Source organism: Porites lutea, chromosome 11 (assembly GCF_958299795.1).
Source record: "Porites lutea chromosome 11, jaPorLute2.1, whole genome shotgun sequence".
Lineage (NCBI taxonomy): Eukaryota > Metazoa > Cnidaria > Anthozoa > Scleractinia > Poritidae > Porites > Porites lutea.
In genome coordinates, this window is record NC_133211.1 from 20,067,509 (window position 1) to 20,083,364 (window position 15,856).

Here is a 15,856-nt window from a genome sequence, read left to right on the forward strand (position 1 = left end):
TTGTCTGGTTCCTCAGCTGTGGTTGCCTCCTCTACAACAGCCTCCTGTGATGTTCCTACTTCTCCTTCAAACGGAACCTGCTATGGAAATACAAATGGCACACAATTCTAGCAAGCCAGAGCTGTGAAATTGTATCACAAAGGCACTGCGTTATTCAACACATACACAACATACAATTACACCTCTGGAATCATTTACCTATTAAACTAAGACGACGTGAATTGCCTAATTTCACGTTTTATCGACAACGTGAACATACGACGACGAATTTCTCTCGTCTCTCTTTAAACGTGAATATTTTTCTTAAGAATTCAAATCCAGGAAGGTTTGCCTACATTGGACAAAGTGAGGGAGTTGTGATAATCGCGCTGCAGTTTCAAAGAACGTAAAGTCACTTTTTAAGTGACGTTTTCGCCGCTGTCGTCGTTGTGGTATCTTTACTCCCTATTGACCAGGGAGGGGTAGGGGAAGGGGTCACCATGGTGCCAAATGCGCAGGGTGGGTTTCCTGTGAGTAAGAAAGTGCAAAATTCTTACCACTTTTTGTCCAAGATTGTACTTTACCGTTATTCACTACAAGAGTATCAAAAGCTTACTAACCTCAGCAGTTCTGATTTTCTTTGACACAGGTTCTTCCTCTGTGCTGGTACCTTCTGCAACCTCAGTGGTACTTCTACAACAAACGATCAAAAACGATGTAAAAGGTCCACGTAACATAAACCAGCATTATTATTCCTTAAAAATATTTCTCCGTTTTGATCGGCTTAATTATCCCAGCTAATTCTTCATAAAGAGTAAGTACTAACCGACTGATTTGGAAGATAGGAGATAACTTTGTTCTTATTTTACAGTTGACACCAATCGTAAATAACAGAGCAATTATTGGACAATTGACGTCACGCAGAGAAAGCCAGGTGGCGGCTTAGCTGTTTTCGAAGCGCAGAGCTCGAAAACGTGGCGCACGCTATGCAAGGACACGATACCCGAGTTATTGACTCAAAAAGGTAGCACGAATAGACAGGAATACCACTAGAAGGATGTCATTTGCTTTTACACGAAAAAAACATCCGTACACACCCTGGGAAATTGTCGAGAAACTTTCGGCTTCGGTGGATAACACCTTCCAAGATCTGCATAATTCTTCATATCATCCTTAGCCTCATCCAATAATTGTTAATGATGCAGGAAACTGTTATTGAATCATGTACCCTTGTCAGTTAAGATTTCTTTAAAGCAAGAAGAACTCCTTGTGACGTGCACCCTTCAAAGTACTTGATGCCGAACTTTGCTTCGAATTTGTCACGTCATTTATTTCGAGAAATTCGACGACTTTTGAGGAAATTAATTTCAATATCATTTCAGATTTTCCCGCTCTTGACTTCACCCTGGGCACGTTCCATTCTCAAGGTGGTAATCATAAGATCCATTCGTTAGATCATCCTGGATTCCGAGAAGGAGACGCTTGACTAAGGAAGACCTTTGGCCTTTCAGGTTAGTTGATAAAGGTATTGCGAAGCAGCCCACCAGTTAGTACGTGACAAGTAGGACAAGGCGTCAATCGTTAGTCTGCTCTTTTAAAGCCCACTTTACTACTGTCTATGTACCCAACATACCTGTCAGTCACTTGAGGCTCGTCTCTCTGTCGTTTGCCGGACACCACAGCAGTTGACGGCATAGGCTGCGGTTGCTCGCTAGCTGTCACTTCTGTAGATGACACTTCTGATTCTCCCCTAAAATGGCAGAAAACAATGGGTTTCCATACGAATCGTTGTAAATTTCGAAATTTTCAAACTTTCGTAAAATATTTCTTTTAGCATCATGAACAAAAAGGAGATTTAAGCCCTGTAACAGACAACTTGAGCCCTTAAATGCGTAAGGGAAAGATTTAACGACAATTGGAAAACGCTAAAATTTACAAGGATTTGTGCTGATGGAAAACCACTCAAGCGTGATGGGCTGGCAAGAGTTGTGTTCCTCACACAAATCTTTCTAATTTTCCTTGCAATCGCTACTTTGAGATATACGGCTGAACAGTTACAGGTTACTTTTTTAATACACTTTTTCAGTTCCTGCTGACAGCATTTTCCAAAAGCGAAATATTTTCGTGTTCACAGAAAGTTCATCACGTGATCAACTATTGCACAAGGCCTATTGCACAAAAACCGCAATTTACTCACTCTGGCGGTTGTTGCTGATCTTCTTCAGTGCTTGTAATAGGGCGCACAGACACTGTTGTTGGAACAGAGGTAGAAACACTGCTGGCTGTAGAAATAACTGTCCCAGTTGCCCTCATGACTCCGCTTACACTGGCGGCTTCTGACGGGGTGGAGGTGACGGTCGGTAAAACAGTTGCTGTGGGGGTTGGGGTGCTCTGTGTTGGTGCCACTGCTATGGGTCTGATGCTTGCCTTAGGTCCTGCCCGTTTAATGGCTGTGGGGGTGGTGGTGGGTTTGATTGTTGCTGTTGGAGGTACCAGTGACACTGGTGGTGCACTCGGAGCAGTGCTTGGGGCTTCTGCAATAAACGATTTCCGAAAGTAGTTCTAAATCATAGTCCTGAACTCACGGGGCTTTCACCAAGGACCAGTGGCCGGGGATTTTGCCCAGCTACTATATGCATGATCCCGGGCTATTTTCATAGGAAAAAAAAGGAAAATAAAACCAAAAGAACTTCTTAGCTGTTCAATTACCAGCTTAATAATTACATACACCCGGCGACCTGAAATCTAACTGAGAGCCCAGACTTAAGGTCGCATAGCTCTTACAGAAAATCTACACAACAACACAAGCAGGCAAATTTCGCCGCCTGTACCATCTGAGGGTAAGGCAGTTCTTTGTCTTTGTGGCTTACCCATCGCGATTGTCAAATTTTGCTAGAAGAAATAATTCTACCCCAAAATAAATAACCTGCAAAATGGAGGTGGCGTGACCGAGCGGTTAGCGCGCTGGACTTGTAAATCGGAGGCCCCGAATTCAAGTCCCGCCCTGACCCCCAACCGGATTTGTTCTCGGAAGTCCCGAGTTCAAATCCTCGGTCACGCTCGTAAAATAGTCAACTGGTTTGCCTCCTCAGTTGGGATCCCTAACCATGTTATGTTCCATTTGAACTACCTGTTTTATTATCCTTGAAAAGGCCCACAAGGGGAGAGGATGATTAAAAAAATTAAGTTAATTAATAAAAATAAATTAATTCCGTGCGAGTGCAAGGAGTTCTGGAGAACATAAAACGCAGGGTGAAAGGAGTTTTACCTAGACAAAACTGTCACGGAGTTTTGTGTTACTTTTCGCGCGTGACATTTTTTGACCTTAGATGTAGCCGATCACGTTTCGTACACGTGATCATGTGACACTTTGAACGAAGTAGTTTTTCGATTTAGAGAATTGTAATTTTGTTGAAGGCACGTGTATCGGTTTAGAAGCCCGTTACTTTTGTGGAACCCTATCGTTTTTTGGCAAGTGTATCGGAATAGAAGCCCGTTACTGTAGAGATCTATTGGTTTCGAATAAAATCTATCACATTTGGTCCCAAGAGCCGGATTTGGAGTCAGAACTAGCTGAATTATGCCTGGAAAACTAGCGAAGAACCTGAAAATACGTGCGGCGCATCGCTTACACGCAAGGAAAATTCTTTCATCAGTCAATGAACTTCTCACGGATTACGATGGGTCTGATACCACTAAAGACAAGATAAAACGGATAACTATTACACTCAATGAAAAATTAGCGACCTTAAAGACCTTGGACGAATCGATTTTGGCCGCAATCGACGAAGGAAATTTAGAACCAGAGATAGAGGAATCTGAAGAGTTTCGCGCGCGAATTCATGGCGCCCTTGTCAAGTTACAGAAATGTGAAAATTCTCATGGCAAACAAGAATCGCCTCAAGGAAGTCAAGGTGGGTCTGTTCCATCTAGTTCTAGTAACGGTGCGAAGCTACCAAAACTTCACATAAAAAGATTTGCTGGCGACCCAAAAAACTGGCAAACATTTTGGGATTCGTTCTCGTCTGCGGTGCATAAGAACGCTTCGCTAACTAATGTTGACAAGTTTAATTATCTGCGAAGTCTATTAGATGGCCCAGCTCTAAATTCTATCACTGGATTACCATTAACTGAACTGAACTATAAGGAGGCTATTGAAATCTTAACCGATAGATTTGGAAACAAGCAGATAATTATTAGCTCTCACATGGAGGCCTTACTCAAATTACAGCCTGTGAATGCCATGTCTAACGTTAAGGGAATCCGAGCTGTTCTCGATAATTTGGAAATTCAGGTTAGAGGTTTACAAGCACTGGGAATTGATTCTGCACAGTATGGAGCTCTTTTGATTCCTATATTCATGGAGAAGTTGCCCGAAGAATTGCGATTGATTGTCAGCAGGGAACATAGGGATAACTGGGAGCTAACTTCTGTAATAAAAGCTGTCAAAAATGAAGTGGAGGCCCGTGAAAGGTGTGGTATGAATACATCTGTGGAGAAAAAATCCCCATTAAAGAAATCGTTTAACCCTGGCAATGAATCAACTGCGAGTGCATTGTTGAGCGGAAATCGTGGGGAGTTAAACTGTTTGTTTTGCAAAGGAAATCACCGAGCGTCTGAGTGCCAAGTTGTAACAAATATTGATGAAAGAAGAGAAATTTTGAAGAAACAAGGGAGGTGTTTCAATTGCCTGCGCCGTGGGGGGCACCTAGCCCGTAACTGTGACACCAAAATTCAGTGCTTCAAGTGTAGTGGTCGTCACCATTTGGCAGTTTGTAATAGTGGTATGGCAGACAGCAGTAATATTCCTGCTGGGGCAACAGCCTCACCTGCATTGCATATTGGTTCTGGGATGCATGTTTTCTTACAAACTGCTCAAGTAAATGTCTCAATCCCGGGGAAGGAACTCTCTCATAGTCTCACTGTACGTGCAATTTTTGATACTGGAGCCCAGCGATCGTATATCAACCAAAAGGTAGTAAATGCCTTGAAACTGAAAACTGTCAGGACAGAGAGACTGAAAATTGCAACATTTGGGGATCAGAACCAAGAACTGGAAGCTGTCAACCTGGTCGAACTTTCTTTAACCAAATCAGGAACAGACTTTAAAACAACATTGAATGCATTTGTAGTCCCTCACATTTGTAATGATTTACAAGGTCAAGATTTGGAATGGGTTAAAGAAAGATATCCCAGCTTAAAAAACATTGAATTTGCTGATGTGTGCCCTGCCAGCAATACAATGCAGATTGATTTGTTGATTGGTTCAGATTATATCTGGGATTTCTTTGATGGCAAGTCAGTAAGGGGAGAGGAGTCAGGTCAGGGTGGACCTGTGGCTGTATCTACCAAGTTTGGATGGGTGTTGTCGGGTCCGGTGGAAAATCTCCCGAAGGAGAAACTTTCAAGTATTCAGTTTTCGTCGACTCACGTGTTGAGGACGGAGTCAAGGGTTGGTGATGATACGCTGCAAGGGGATTTGGATAGATTGTGGGATCTGGATTCTGTCGGCATTCGAGATAAGGATACTGTTCTTGAAGCCTTTGAAAAGAATTTGAGTTTTGAAGATGGCAAGTATTCGGTCCATCTACCTTGGAAGGAGCAACATGGGCTGTTGCCAGATAATTTTGAGAACTGTGTAGCAAGATTGAGCGCGCAGCTTAAACGTCTTAGAAAGGATCCAGAGATCTTGAAAGAATATGACTCCATCATACAAGATCAGTTGCAGAGTGGTATAATTGAGCAAGTAGACTGTGCCAAGCGTCCTGATGTTGGAAGGGTGCATTATTTACCGCATCATGGGGTAGTACGCCGGGATGCCCTTACAACCAAACTTCGTGTTGTTTTTGATGCGTCATCAAGGCCCAGCAGTGATAGTCCAAGTCTTAACGAATGTCTTTACTCAGGACCAGCCTTAACTCCAACAATCTTCAATGTTCTCCTCCGGTTTAGAGAGAAAAGAATTGCACTTGTAGGAGACATTGAAAAGGCCTTTCTCAATGTGGGAGTTGCTGAAGAAGATCGTGATGTCCTGCGATTCCTCTGGGTGGACAGTTTAGAAGAAGAGAATCCCGGATTGATGTTATATAGGTTTTGTCGTGTGGTGTTTGGAGTCAATGCTAGCCCTTTTCTTTTGAATGCCACTTTGAAGTATCATATCAGTCAATATGAGGCTGACCCTGGTTTGGTTCAGAACTTGTTGAACTCATTTTATGTGGATGATTTGGTGACAGGAGAAAGGGGTGTTGAGGAGTGTCTGTCGCTTTATCAGAAGTCTAAGAAGTGCCTATTGGAAGGTGGATTTAACTTGCGAAAGTGGATTTCAAATTCACCTAAATTGCTTGAATTGATTTGTGAGGACCAAGTTGGAACTGTCGGAACTTGTGCTGTAGTGGAGGATACAGAGTCTTATGCGAAAACTACTGTCAATCATTTGGAGAAGCTTGATATGAAGGATGAACACAAGGTACTTGGTGTCAATTGGAACTGTGTTACTGATGAGTTCATTTTTAAATTTGAAGCCTTACTGAGACTTTCAGAAGACTTGGAGCCGACCAGGAGAAACTTGTTAAAGGTTACTTCAAGTTTCTTTGACCCCCTTGGAGTACTCAGTCCAATACTGGTGGAAATGAAGATTTTGTTTCAGTCTCTTTGCCAGGAGAAGTTTGAATGGGATGCGCCACTCCCGGAGTCTGCCCGGAAGCAGTGGAACAGGTGGCTTCAGGACTTGAGAGAGGTGCAGCAAGTGTTAGTACCGAGGTGTGTGTATGCTGGATTAGAGGAAGGTGTTACGTCGTATGTTATTCATGGGTTTGGGGACGCTTCAGAAAAGGCTTATTGTGCTGTTGTTTACTTGGTTCTTGAAGTGAGTGGTGATTTTTTTCCAGTTTTGTTGTCATCCAAAACCAGAGTGGCACCGCTGACAAGGCAGTCTATCCCTAGACTCGAATTACTGTCTGGGGTCATCTTAGCAAGATTGGTGTCCTCAGTTAAAGAAGCCTTGGCGTCACAGATTACAATTGACAAGACACACTTGTGGTTAGACAGCAAGACTGCAATCTGCTGGATAAAGGGTTCGAAGGAGTGGAAGCAGTTTGTGCAAAATCGTGTGAATGAAATCTTGTCTTTGACCGAAGAGAGCATGTGGAACCATTGTCCTGGCATTGAGAACCCAGCGGACATAGGATCTCGTGGAGAAGGTGCGGCTAAGTTAAAGAGTAATGTGTTGTGGTGGAAGGGACCATCGTGGCTGTCGGAGCCCATGAGAAACTGGCCCAGTTCTAAGGAATGTTCAGAAACAATTGCTGAAGAGTGTTGCGTAGAGATGAAGAAAGGCCAAGCTATCGAAGCAGTTGGTGAAGCGGTATTGTTAACTACAAATGGAATACCCAATATGGACACTATTATTCCGATCACAGATTTTAGCTCCTGTAACAAGTTGTTTCGTATTACAGCCTTGGTGTTGCGCTTTGTGAAAAATTTAAAAATCAAGGACAAGTTGCTAAAGGAAGGAACTGTTTACTTGGGAGAGGTTACTGCAGAAGAACTTGGAAATGCAGAAGTGAAGTGGTTAAGAAGTGTCCAGAAAGAATTGAAGTCCCAAGCAAATTACAGTCAGTTAGAGCGAGACTTTGGTTTGTACGAAGACAGTAGTGGAGTCCTAAGATGTAAGGGGAGAATTGCTAATGCTGATGTACCACATGAGACGAAGTTCCCAGCCTTACTACCAAAGAATCATTATCTTTCAACTCTGTTGGTGAGAGATGCTCATGAAAGGGTGCATCACAATAGAGTAGAAGCTACGCTAGCCCAGCTGAGAACCAGATTTTGGATTGTCAAGGGACGACAGTTTGTTAAAGGAACACTGGCTAGCTGTACAGTTTGTCGCAGATATGAAGGGAAGAGTTACAGAGTGCCTCCTCAAAGTGACCTACCCGAGTGTAGATTGAGCCAGAAACCTGCCTTTACTTATGTCGGAGTAGATTATGCTGGACCTTTGTACATTAAGGTGTCAGGACAGTCTGCGTTACAGAAGGTCTATGTTCTCCTGTTTACTTGCTGTTCTGTGAGAGCAGTACATTTAGAGCTTGCTACGGACCTGTCGGTTGATGTATTCATCCGTTGCCTGAGGAGATTCGCAGCTAGAAGAGGTTTACCAGAACTGATTATCTCGGACAATGCCAAAACGTTTAAGGCTGCAGATAAAATTTTGAGCAAGTTATTTTCTTACCCAAGAGTCAAGAAATTCCTGGCCAGTAAAAGAATTGACTGGAGATTTAATGTGGACAGAGCGCCCTGGTGGGGTGGCTTTTTTGAGCGATTGATTCAGAATACAAAGAGATGTTTGCGGAAGACACTTAGGAACGCTAAGTTAAACTATGACGAATTGCACACTGTTCTCGTCGAGGTTGAGGGAACTCTCAACTCTAGACCCTTGACTTACGTATCGTCAGATGATCCTGAAGAACCATTGACACCAAGTCACTTGATGTATGGAAGACGAATATTATCACTGCCGGAGGTAACAGGAAATCGACAAGCCTCACTTGACCATACAGTGTCGTCGGAAGACCTCCCAAGAAGACGGAAGTACTTGGGATTGTTACTGGAACACTTCTGGAGGCGCTGGAGCAGAGAATATGTTACAGAGTTAAGGAACCTGCATCGGCAGAAATCCAGGCCTAGATCCAGTATTGCTGTATCTGAGGGAGATGTTGTTACCGTTTTCGAAGACAATCTGTCCCGTAGTCAATGGAAACTTGGACGAGTGGAGCAGTTGATCCATGGTGCGGACGATCGCGTTAGAGCAGCTGTAGTCAAGGTTATCAGTAAGAGTGGTAGACCTGTTACTATGAAGAGGCCAGTGCAAAGGCTGTTTCCCCTGGAGATACCTATCGTGACTAATGATGAACAACCTCGGGAGGAGCAGATAATTGATGGCATCAGGCCACCCAGGCGTCTTGCCGCTCGGAATGCTGATTATATTCGGAGACTAGTTGACCAGTGATTCGACTGGTCAAGGGGGGAGTGTGTCACGGAGTTTTGTGTTACTTTTCGCGCGTGACATTTTTTGACCTTAGATGTAGCCGATCACGTTTCGTACACGTGATCATGTGACACTTTGAACGGAGTAGTTTTTCGATTTAGAGAATTGTAATTTTGTTGAAGGCACGTGTATCGGTTTAGAAGCCCGTTACTTTTGTGGAACCCTATCGTTTTTTGGCAAGTGTATCGGAATAGAAGCCCGTTACTGTAGAGATCTATTGGTTTCGAATAAAATCTATCACAAAAACCAAAACAATGCGCAAAAAAATAACACCACCACCAAGCGAAAAAAAGCCAATGGGAAAAAATACTTGAAATAAGAAATGCAAGGAAACTAAATTGAACAAATATATTTTGACCTCGGAGATTTGATGTCTAATGAATTTCTAACAAACCTTGGGTTGCAGACGCCTCCGCCCCAGCAGTCTCCCCTGGGGTTGGTCTGGAGATAGAGTTTGCAGAAGCTGCTGTTAGTGACTTGATCCTCATTTGCTGCTTCTGGATTAACGCCTGGTACTGTTGAAGCTTCTGTTGAAACTTTGCTGTTTCCCTGTATTTCAAGCAAGAAAAATTTGTTTAACAACTTATACAACCTTTTGACATGAAGTCACGTCCGCCATGTTGGTCTCTCAAACCAATCCTGTGGGAGTTGAACCTTTTTCGTATGTAAAAACTTTATTTTGTTCCAATCAATTTGCAGAGCTGCAGGCTAGGTGAGTGATTTGTTCTATATTTTCAAAAGTAAGTGAATACATTATTGATTCGATTACGCACGAAAGTGCAAATGCAACCAACTAAGCAAACTTGCACGTCTGCGTGAAATTTCCAAAATTAAAGTAGGAGGCTGGCCCGGTGAGTGCAATTCAGGGCAATTACATGAAAATTTCCATCCCGGTTGATCAGATCCAGATATCACGATACCGGGAAGGCTGGTTTGGTTGTCTTGCAGAAACAAAGGTGGTTTTTGTTGCGTTTGAATAACGTGCAGAGTGAGCTAGCCTGGCAAACCAGTCCCGCCCGGCTTATGTGATAAGTCCCTAATTCTTTAAGCGCAGGATCAACATTTAATTATTTATCTTCTTATAAGTAAAATTTCCAAACCTTGTATCAACCTGCATTTCCCTTTGGCTGGGGCTTAAACTTAAAACAAAAAAGGTGTTTTATTTCTTCAAAGAATCAAGTGCACATTCCTCCTTTACTTTATGACTCGCACGGTTTCTTCTGTAACTGTCAACCATCCGTTAATGGAATCATTTATCAAGATATTGGAGTAAAACGTCAAGTAAAGTCATTGACTTACTGATCGTGTTTCTGCTGAATGTCTTCAAGTTGCTTCTTTGTACTATCAAAAGACTTCTCTAACTTCTCTTTACCCTCCTTAGCATCCTGTAACTCCTTTTCTAACCTTGTTATCCTTCCCTCGTACTGAGATTTCACAACGGTCGACCTCATCTCCAGTTCACCCAATCGTTGACTCAAATTCTCATTGTCATCGCTCAAAGATTTCTGCTTCTTCTTGAGATCTTCATTTTCTGCATTCACTCTGTCTTTGGTGGCTGACAAAAGAGAACGCAAAGCAGCTAAGAACCTGAAGCTCAACTGTTACTAATGTTTGCACCAGGAGGTTGCACCGAAAGCACAAAATGAAGCATTACTTTGAGGAATTTATTCACGAACTTTCCCTGCATTCTGGGGGATATTGCCACACTCTCATTCTACTGTTTAATCACTACCATACACACAAAAAAATATTATGGTTAATGTCCCCTGATGAAATTTGTTCGATGTTTTCTACATATCTCTAATGGAGCATTTTGTGTATGGGCTCTTAGTGATGAATTCAGCACAGCAATATCCTCGTGCCACGGTCCCTTTAAGTTGCTTTTTGCCACGGTACAGTTGTTGACTGTAAAGCGCCTCCTTCCTTCGCATACCTGTAAGTTGTTGCAGCTTTGATCGGGCTTGAATCAACACCGTCTTGTTCTTATCCTCTTTTTCTTTCAACGAAGCCTACAAGAACATAAATGGAATAACAAAATCAAACGAACAAAATTCAATTTAAAGACAAACGAATTTAAGGCACAATGCGCTGACTCTGACAGTTGCATATAGAAAGACGAGCCCATATCAAATGGTTTAGGCAACGACTTTGACTTTCACATACTGGTTAAAGTCAACCGAGTGAAAGACGAGCCCATATCAAATGGTTTAGGCAACGACTTTGACTTTCACATACTGGTTAAAGTCAACCGAGTGTTCCCTCCACCCTACGGTTTATCTTTGGTTTAACTACCACTTAGTAGCAGGGAGTACTGCAGGCCAAAAGGCTCACGCACAGACGATCCGCCGATGTACACTCAAACTTTAAAACAATCCACAAAGGTAAAAGATAGCGCGGTCCGAACAGTTATCCGCAAGGGCCGACAGTAAAACTTTTGAGGGTGCATGGGTGATTTAGTCAAGCCTACTACTATCATATAATTTCTCTCCCAACTTGATAAACAACTCTTTCTTGTGTTGAATATTTTGCATCAAAATAATGATGATTCAAAATTAAATCAAGTCGGGTTGAATATATTACATCAAATGATTATTCCAAATTAATAAAGTAGGGCGGAAGAGAACAGATGTCTCTACACACAACCTGACTTTCCGATCGCAAATCTAACATCACGACAGCTTACCGACTACGCATACAAAAAAGTAGGTATCATCAAGGACTAGACCACCCACCTTGTTCTGTTCATCTAACTCTTTGAGTTTCTTCACCTCTTCTTCAGTGTTTTTAACCTGCTCTGTTAGCTCTTTAATCTTGTTCTCGTAAGAAGTTACATCAACATTGTCTGCAGGTGCAGCAGATGCTCCTGAAGCAGCAGTTCCTTCTGCAGCAGACTGTTGCCCAGACTCCTCAACTTTCTTCTTGAGCTCTTCCATCTCCTTTGTCTGCTCATCCACTTGGGTTTTATAACGACGAGCTATTCTCTTGACCTGAAAACAAGCACAATGCATAACCCGTTAACATTATTAATGTCATTATTACCTAAAAACAAGAACAGATAACAGGACAATAGAGACGTTGAGATCGATGTTTGGTCATTTAATTGTAAACGACAAACTGTGGTTTGCGGTTAACGGAGCGAAAGAGTTCTAAAAGGTAGTATTCCTTCTCAAACGTGGGACTGTGATGTTTTAGGGTGCAAAAAAACCTTGCGGTAAATCACTTACCTCTGGAGCGTGGTCTAGCCGCACAAACGTGAACCTAACGGCAAGGCCCTGGTCACATGACATATTGAGGTTCGCGGGAAATGCCGAAAAACCTCGATCTTAAGGTCTCTAATAGAGAGATTGATCGTATTCGGGAATAAGAATACTCAAAAGTTTTGTTACAAAACTCTTCTACCCTAATTTTTGGACCACTTAAACGTTACATACATCGAAATATTATTTTCAGCAGAGTTTTAGATATTGCAAAGCAATGAATGCCAGTGAGCTTCTAGAGTTTTTTTCCATTTATGCTGATTCCGGAATATGGTTAATCGAACACGCCCTTACTGTAATCATGGGAGGATCATGAGAGGGGTGGTCCGAGGGGACCGCCAACCACCCTCCGCCCCCCCAGTTTTTTTTCTACAGAATTTGTATTATTTTTAAAGAATTCTCAGAAAAATAAAATGGTATCTTATATCTATTTACCTAGCAAGTGCTCCTCCTTTGCCTTTTGTCTTGATAATGATTCTTGGTCTCCATAACAACGGAGTACTAAAGGCTAATGTAACTAAGGAAGTGAACAAACCTGATTCAGAGTTTTGTTTTTCTCATTGACTTCTTCAGTCTTGGCATCCACCGTGCTCTTTAATGTTGTAACCTCCTCCTGAAGTTTAGCTACTGCTTTTTCGTGTTCCTCCTTCAGACTTGATATTTGATCATTTGTCTTCTGTGACATGGCCTGAAAAAGGATCACCAAGAGCACAAAACTAATGTTTCACGTACAGTTCTGTGATGTGACCAACAATCTACAAGCTTCACTGATGCTACTCAGAACGACCTATGTGGATTTGCAAGCTGAAGATCGTAAAGGGTTTCTGTCTTAGGCAGGTAAGTAAGTAGAACATGTACACACTATAAAAAGAAATACATCCCTTATAGAATACACATATTGCATGATGTCACTTCATGGCGCCGCTGCAGGCGTGGTTCCCGCGTCCAGGGTTGCAATGGATACCACTTTGCTTTGCATTACATCAGGCCCCCCTCTAACATTTAAAATGAGACACCAGTTCCCAAGCGCACCTTTTGGTGACAAATTCTATAACCAATTTGAATTACTGTCTGAATAATACTGAAATAATCCACCTAGGAAAACCCTACCTTTTGTCCAGCAAGCTCTCCTTGCGTTTTGGACAACTCAGACTTGAGTGATTCCGCTTGGGTTCTTATCCTTTGGTTGTCGCTCTTTAAACTGGAAATCTGTTGCTGAAATTGCTTCTTCTCCTCCTTCATTCTCTTGTACTCGTCAGCATCAACATTCTTATACTGTTCTGATAACTGGTTGGTTTTAGCTTGCCATCGAACGATCTAAAATGAGATAAATCAAAGCAAAATGTGGTTTAAAAGGGGTATAATGTCACGAGGATATCGCTGTTTTAGATCAATTCTGTACTCAAGTTATTTCGGATCATTATACGCTTCTAGGAAACTGCCCACCTACCCCTCCCCTAAGTCAACATTAACACTTAGTTCTCACTTAGGGCAAGATGTTGGCTTAGAGGAGGGGTAGGTGGGCAGTTTCCGAGAAACGTATAATGTGCCTTTACCAATACACGGAATGCTACTGCAGAGTTCTGAAGAAGATATCAAACAAATTTCACAAGGAAGCACCAACCATAATAACTCTTTTGGTGAGTTTTGCAAAACTTGAAAAGGTTGGCCCAACTTTTTCAAGTTTCAATCCATTTCCATCCGTTGCAACAGACGACAGGAAACAGTTTCAATGAAAACCGGTCCATTATTTTTAAACTTAAATTGGTGCGAGAAAAAAGTCTCAGCTTTTTAAAAGGATAAGACAAACAGCGCGACAAAGCTTCTTTAATTATACGTTTACTTCATTCTTGCAAAGGTATACATCTGTCTTTAGTTGAATAATTTTGGGGGCCCTGAAATGCATTTTAGGGCATTTTTTGAGCGACCGGGGAATGAATTTTAGCCACGAGGATTGCACCTTTATTTGCACATATTGCTTTATTTCATATACCTTTTTTTTTTTCATCGCAACGAAGTGCTAAGAAACAAATATAAAAGCATATATGTTCGGAGAGTAGCCGGTCCTTCCATGACAACTGGAAGGTGACATTCGCCAGTACAACAACTCAAAGTTCTTTTTCCATCCCTAAGGGCAAACGGAAAAAACATTATACCTCATTTTTCAGAGCAGTCTTCTCGGCTAGCATTGCATCTTTCTGAGTTGTTAATGACTGTATATCAACTTTAAGTGGTCGCATCTCTCCCTCCAACCGCTGGATCTAAGAGACAACAATTTTGATATGTTTAAATAATTATTAACTCAAATAAAATTTGCTTTCGCAGTAGAGAATGAAACTGTCTTTCACATTTGATCAAATTCAACTCAATTGACAGCTGTCAAAAAGGGTATACCCTGAACAGTGTCACCTGACTGTTTCGCCGGCTCAAGTGTACAACCCATTAAGGTACCGTGTTTTTTTAAAGTTATCCACTGATCAGTTATTGGTTTTAATTGATCGCAGGCTCAGGTCCATAGTGAAAAGGCCATATTATTATAATAAATAACTAATTAACCTCGTCTGTTGGGTCATTTACAAGGAAATCTCAGACCACGGCCTTGATGTATTGACTTCGCTAATAGGCCTCGGTCTGAGATTTCCCTGTAATGACCTCACTAGTATGTAACAAACCCAACCAGACTCTCCTAAAAAGGAAGCAATCTAGTATACTTTCCAACATCGATGACAGAGTACATACACCACACTGTATAATGCGGACACCTATCCACAGTGAAAAACCCGCACTGATACCACGTCATATGGAGGGACATTTTTACATAATAAACCCTTTTGCTCCTGACTGAGTTTAAGATGGTGAGATCATTTATCATATGATTCTAACTTTTGCATCTGTAGACGAAATCCTATGATGTTACCATTCAAATGAAACCTCCTCAGCAGTACTTTCACATGGTACTATTTATTTAGTATGTAGTTCTAACTTTTGAGTCTGTGGATGAAATCCTACGATGTTACCATTCAAATGAAACCTCCTCAGCAGTACTTTCACATGGTGCTATTTATTTAGTTTGTAGTTCTAACTTTTGAGTCTGTGGATGAAATCCTACGATGTTACCATTCAAATGAAACCTCCTCAGCAGTACTTTCACATGGTGCTATTTATTTAGTTTGTAGTTCTAACTTTTGAGTCTGTGGATGAAATCCTGTGATGTGACCATTTAAATGAAACCTCTTCGGCAGTACTTTCACATGGTACTATTTATTTAGTGTGTAGTTCTTACTTTTGAGTCTGTGGATAAAATCCTATGGTGTGACCATTTAAATGAAACCTCTTCAGCAGTACTTTCACATGGTACTATTTATTAAGTGTGTAGCTCTAACTTTTGAGTCTGTGGATGAAATCCTATGGTGTTGCCGTGCAAATGAAACCTCTTCGCAGTACTTTCACATGGTACTATTTATTTAGTGTGTAACTTTTGAGTCTGTGGATAAACTCCTATGGTGTGACCATTCAAATAAAACCTCTTCAGCAGTACTTTCACATGGTACTATTTATTTAGTATGTAGTTCTA

At 41.7% G+C, this 15,856-nt stretch overlaps 2 protein-coding genes across 2 annotated transcripts in view; one reads left to right on the top strand and one right to left on the bottom strand.

The window, feature by feature from the left end:
* LOC140953019 (nucleoprotein TPR-like) overlaps positions 1 to 15,856 on the bottom strand; it is a 53,691-nt gene that overhangs the window by 8,110 nt on the left and 29,725 nt on the right. The window contains exons 37-47 of the mRNA XM_073402486.1: positions 14,439 to 14,543; positions 13,393 to 13,599; positions 12,818 to 12,970; positions 11,758 to 12,012; positions 10,959 to 11,034; positions 10,325 to 10,580; positions 9,420 to 9,574; positions 2,177 to 2,513; positions 1,613 to 1,729; positions 600 to 672; positions 1 to 77 (exon numbers count right to left, since the gene is read on the bottom strand). The exon at positions 1 to 77 is cut by the window's left edge and continues 254 nt beyond it. Coding sequence (XP_073258587.1) covers positions 1 to 77; positions 600 to 672; positions 1,613 to 1,729; positions 2,177 to 2,513; positions 9,420 to 9,574; positions 10,325 to 10,580; positions 10,959 to 11,034; positions 11,758 to 12,012; positions 12,818 to 12,970; positions 13,393 to 13,599; positions 14,439 to 14,543 — 1,811 coding nt within the window. The remainder of the gene's footprint in view (positions 78 to 599; positions 673 to 1,612; positions 1,730 to 2,176; positions 2,514 to 9,419; positions 9,575 to 10,324; positions 10,581 to 10,958; positions 11,035 to 11,757; positions 12,013 to 12,817; positions 12,971 to 13,392; positions 13,600 to 14,438; positions 14,544 to 15,856) is intronic.
* Positions 3,560 to 8,986, top strand: LOC140952291 (uncharacterized). The gene has a single exon (XM_073401718.1). It carries the CDS (start codon positions 3,560 to 3,562, stop codon positions 8,984 to 8,986), a length of 5,427 nt encoding a protein of 1,808 aa, XP_073257819.1.

What these genes read in the sequence shown, in the direction of transcription:
- LOC140952291 (XM_073401718.1), top strand. Translation starts at nt 3,560, where the DNA reads ATGCCTGGAAAACTAGCGAAGAACCTGAAAATACGTGCGGCGCATCGC.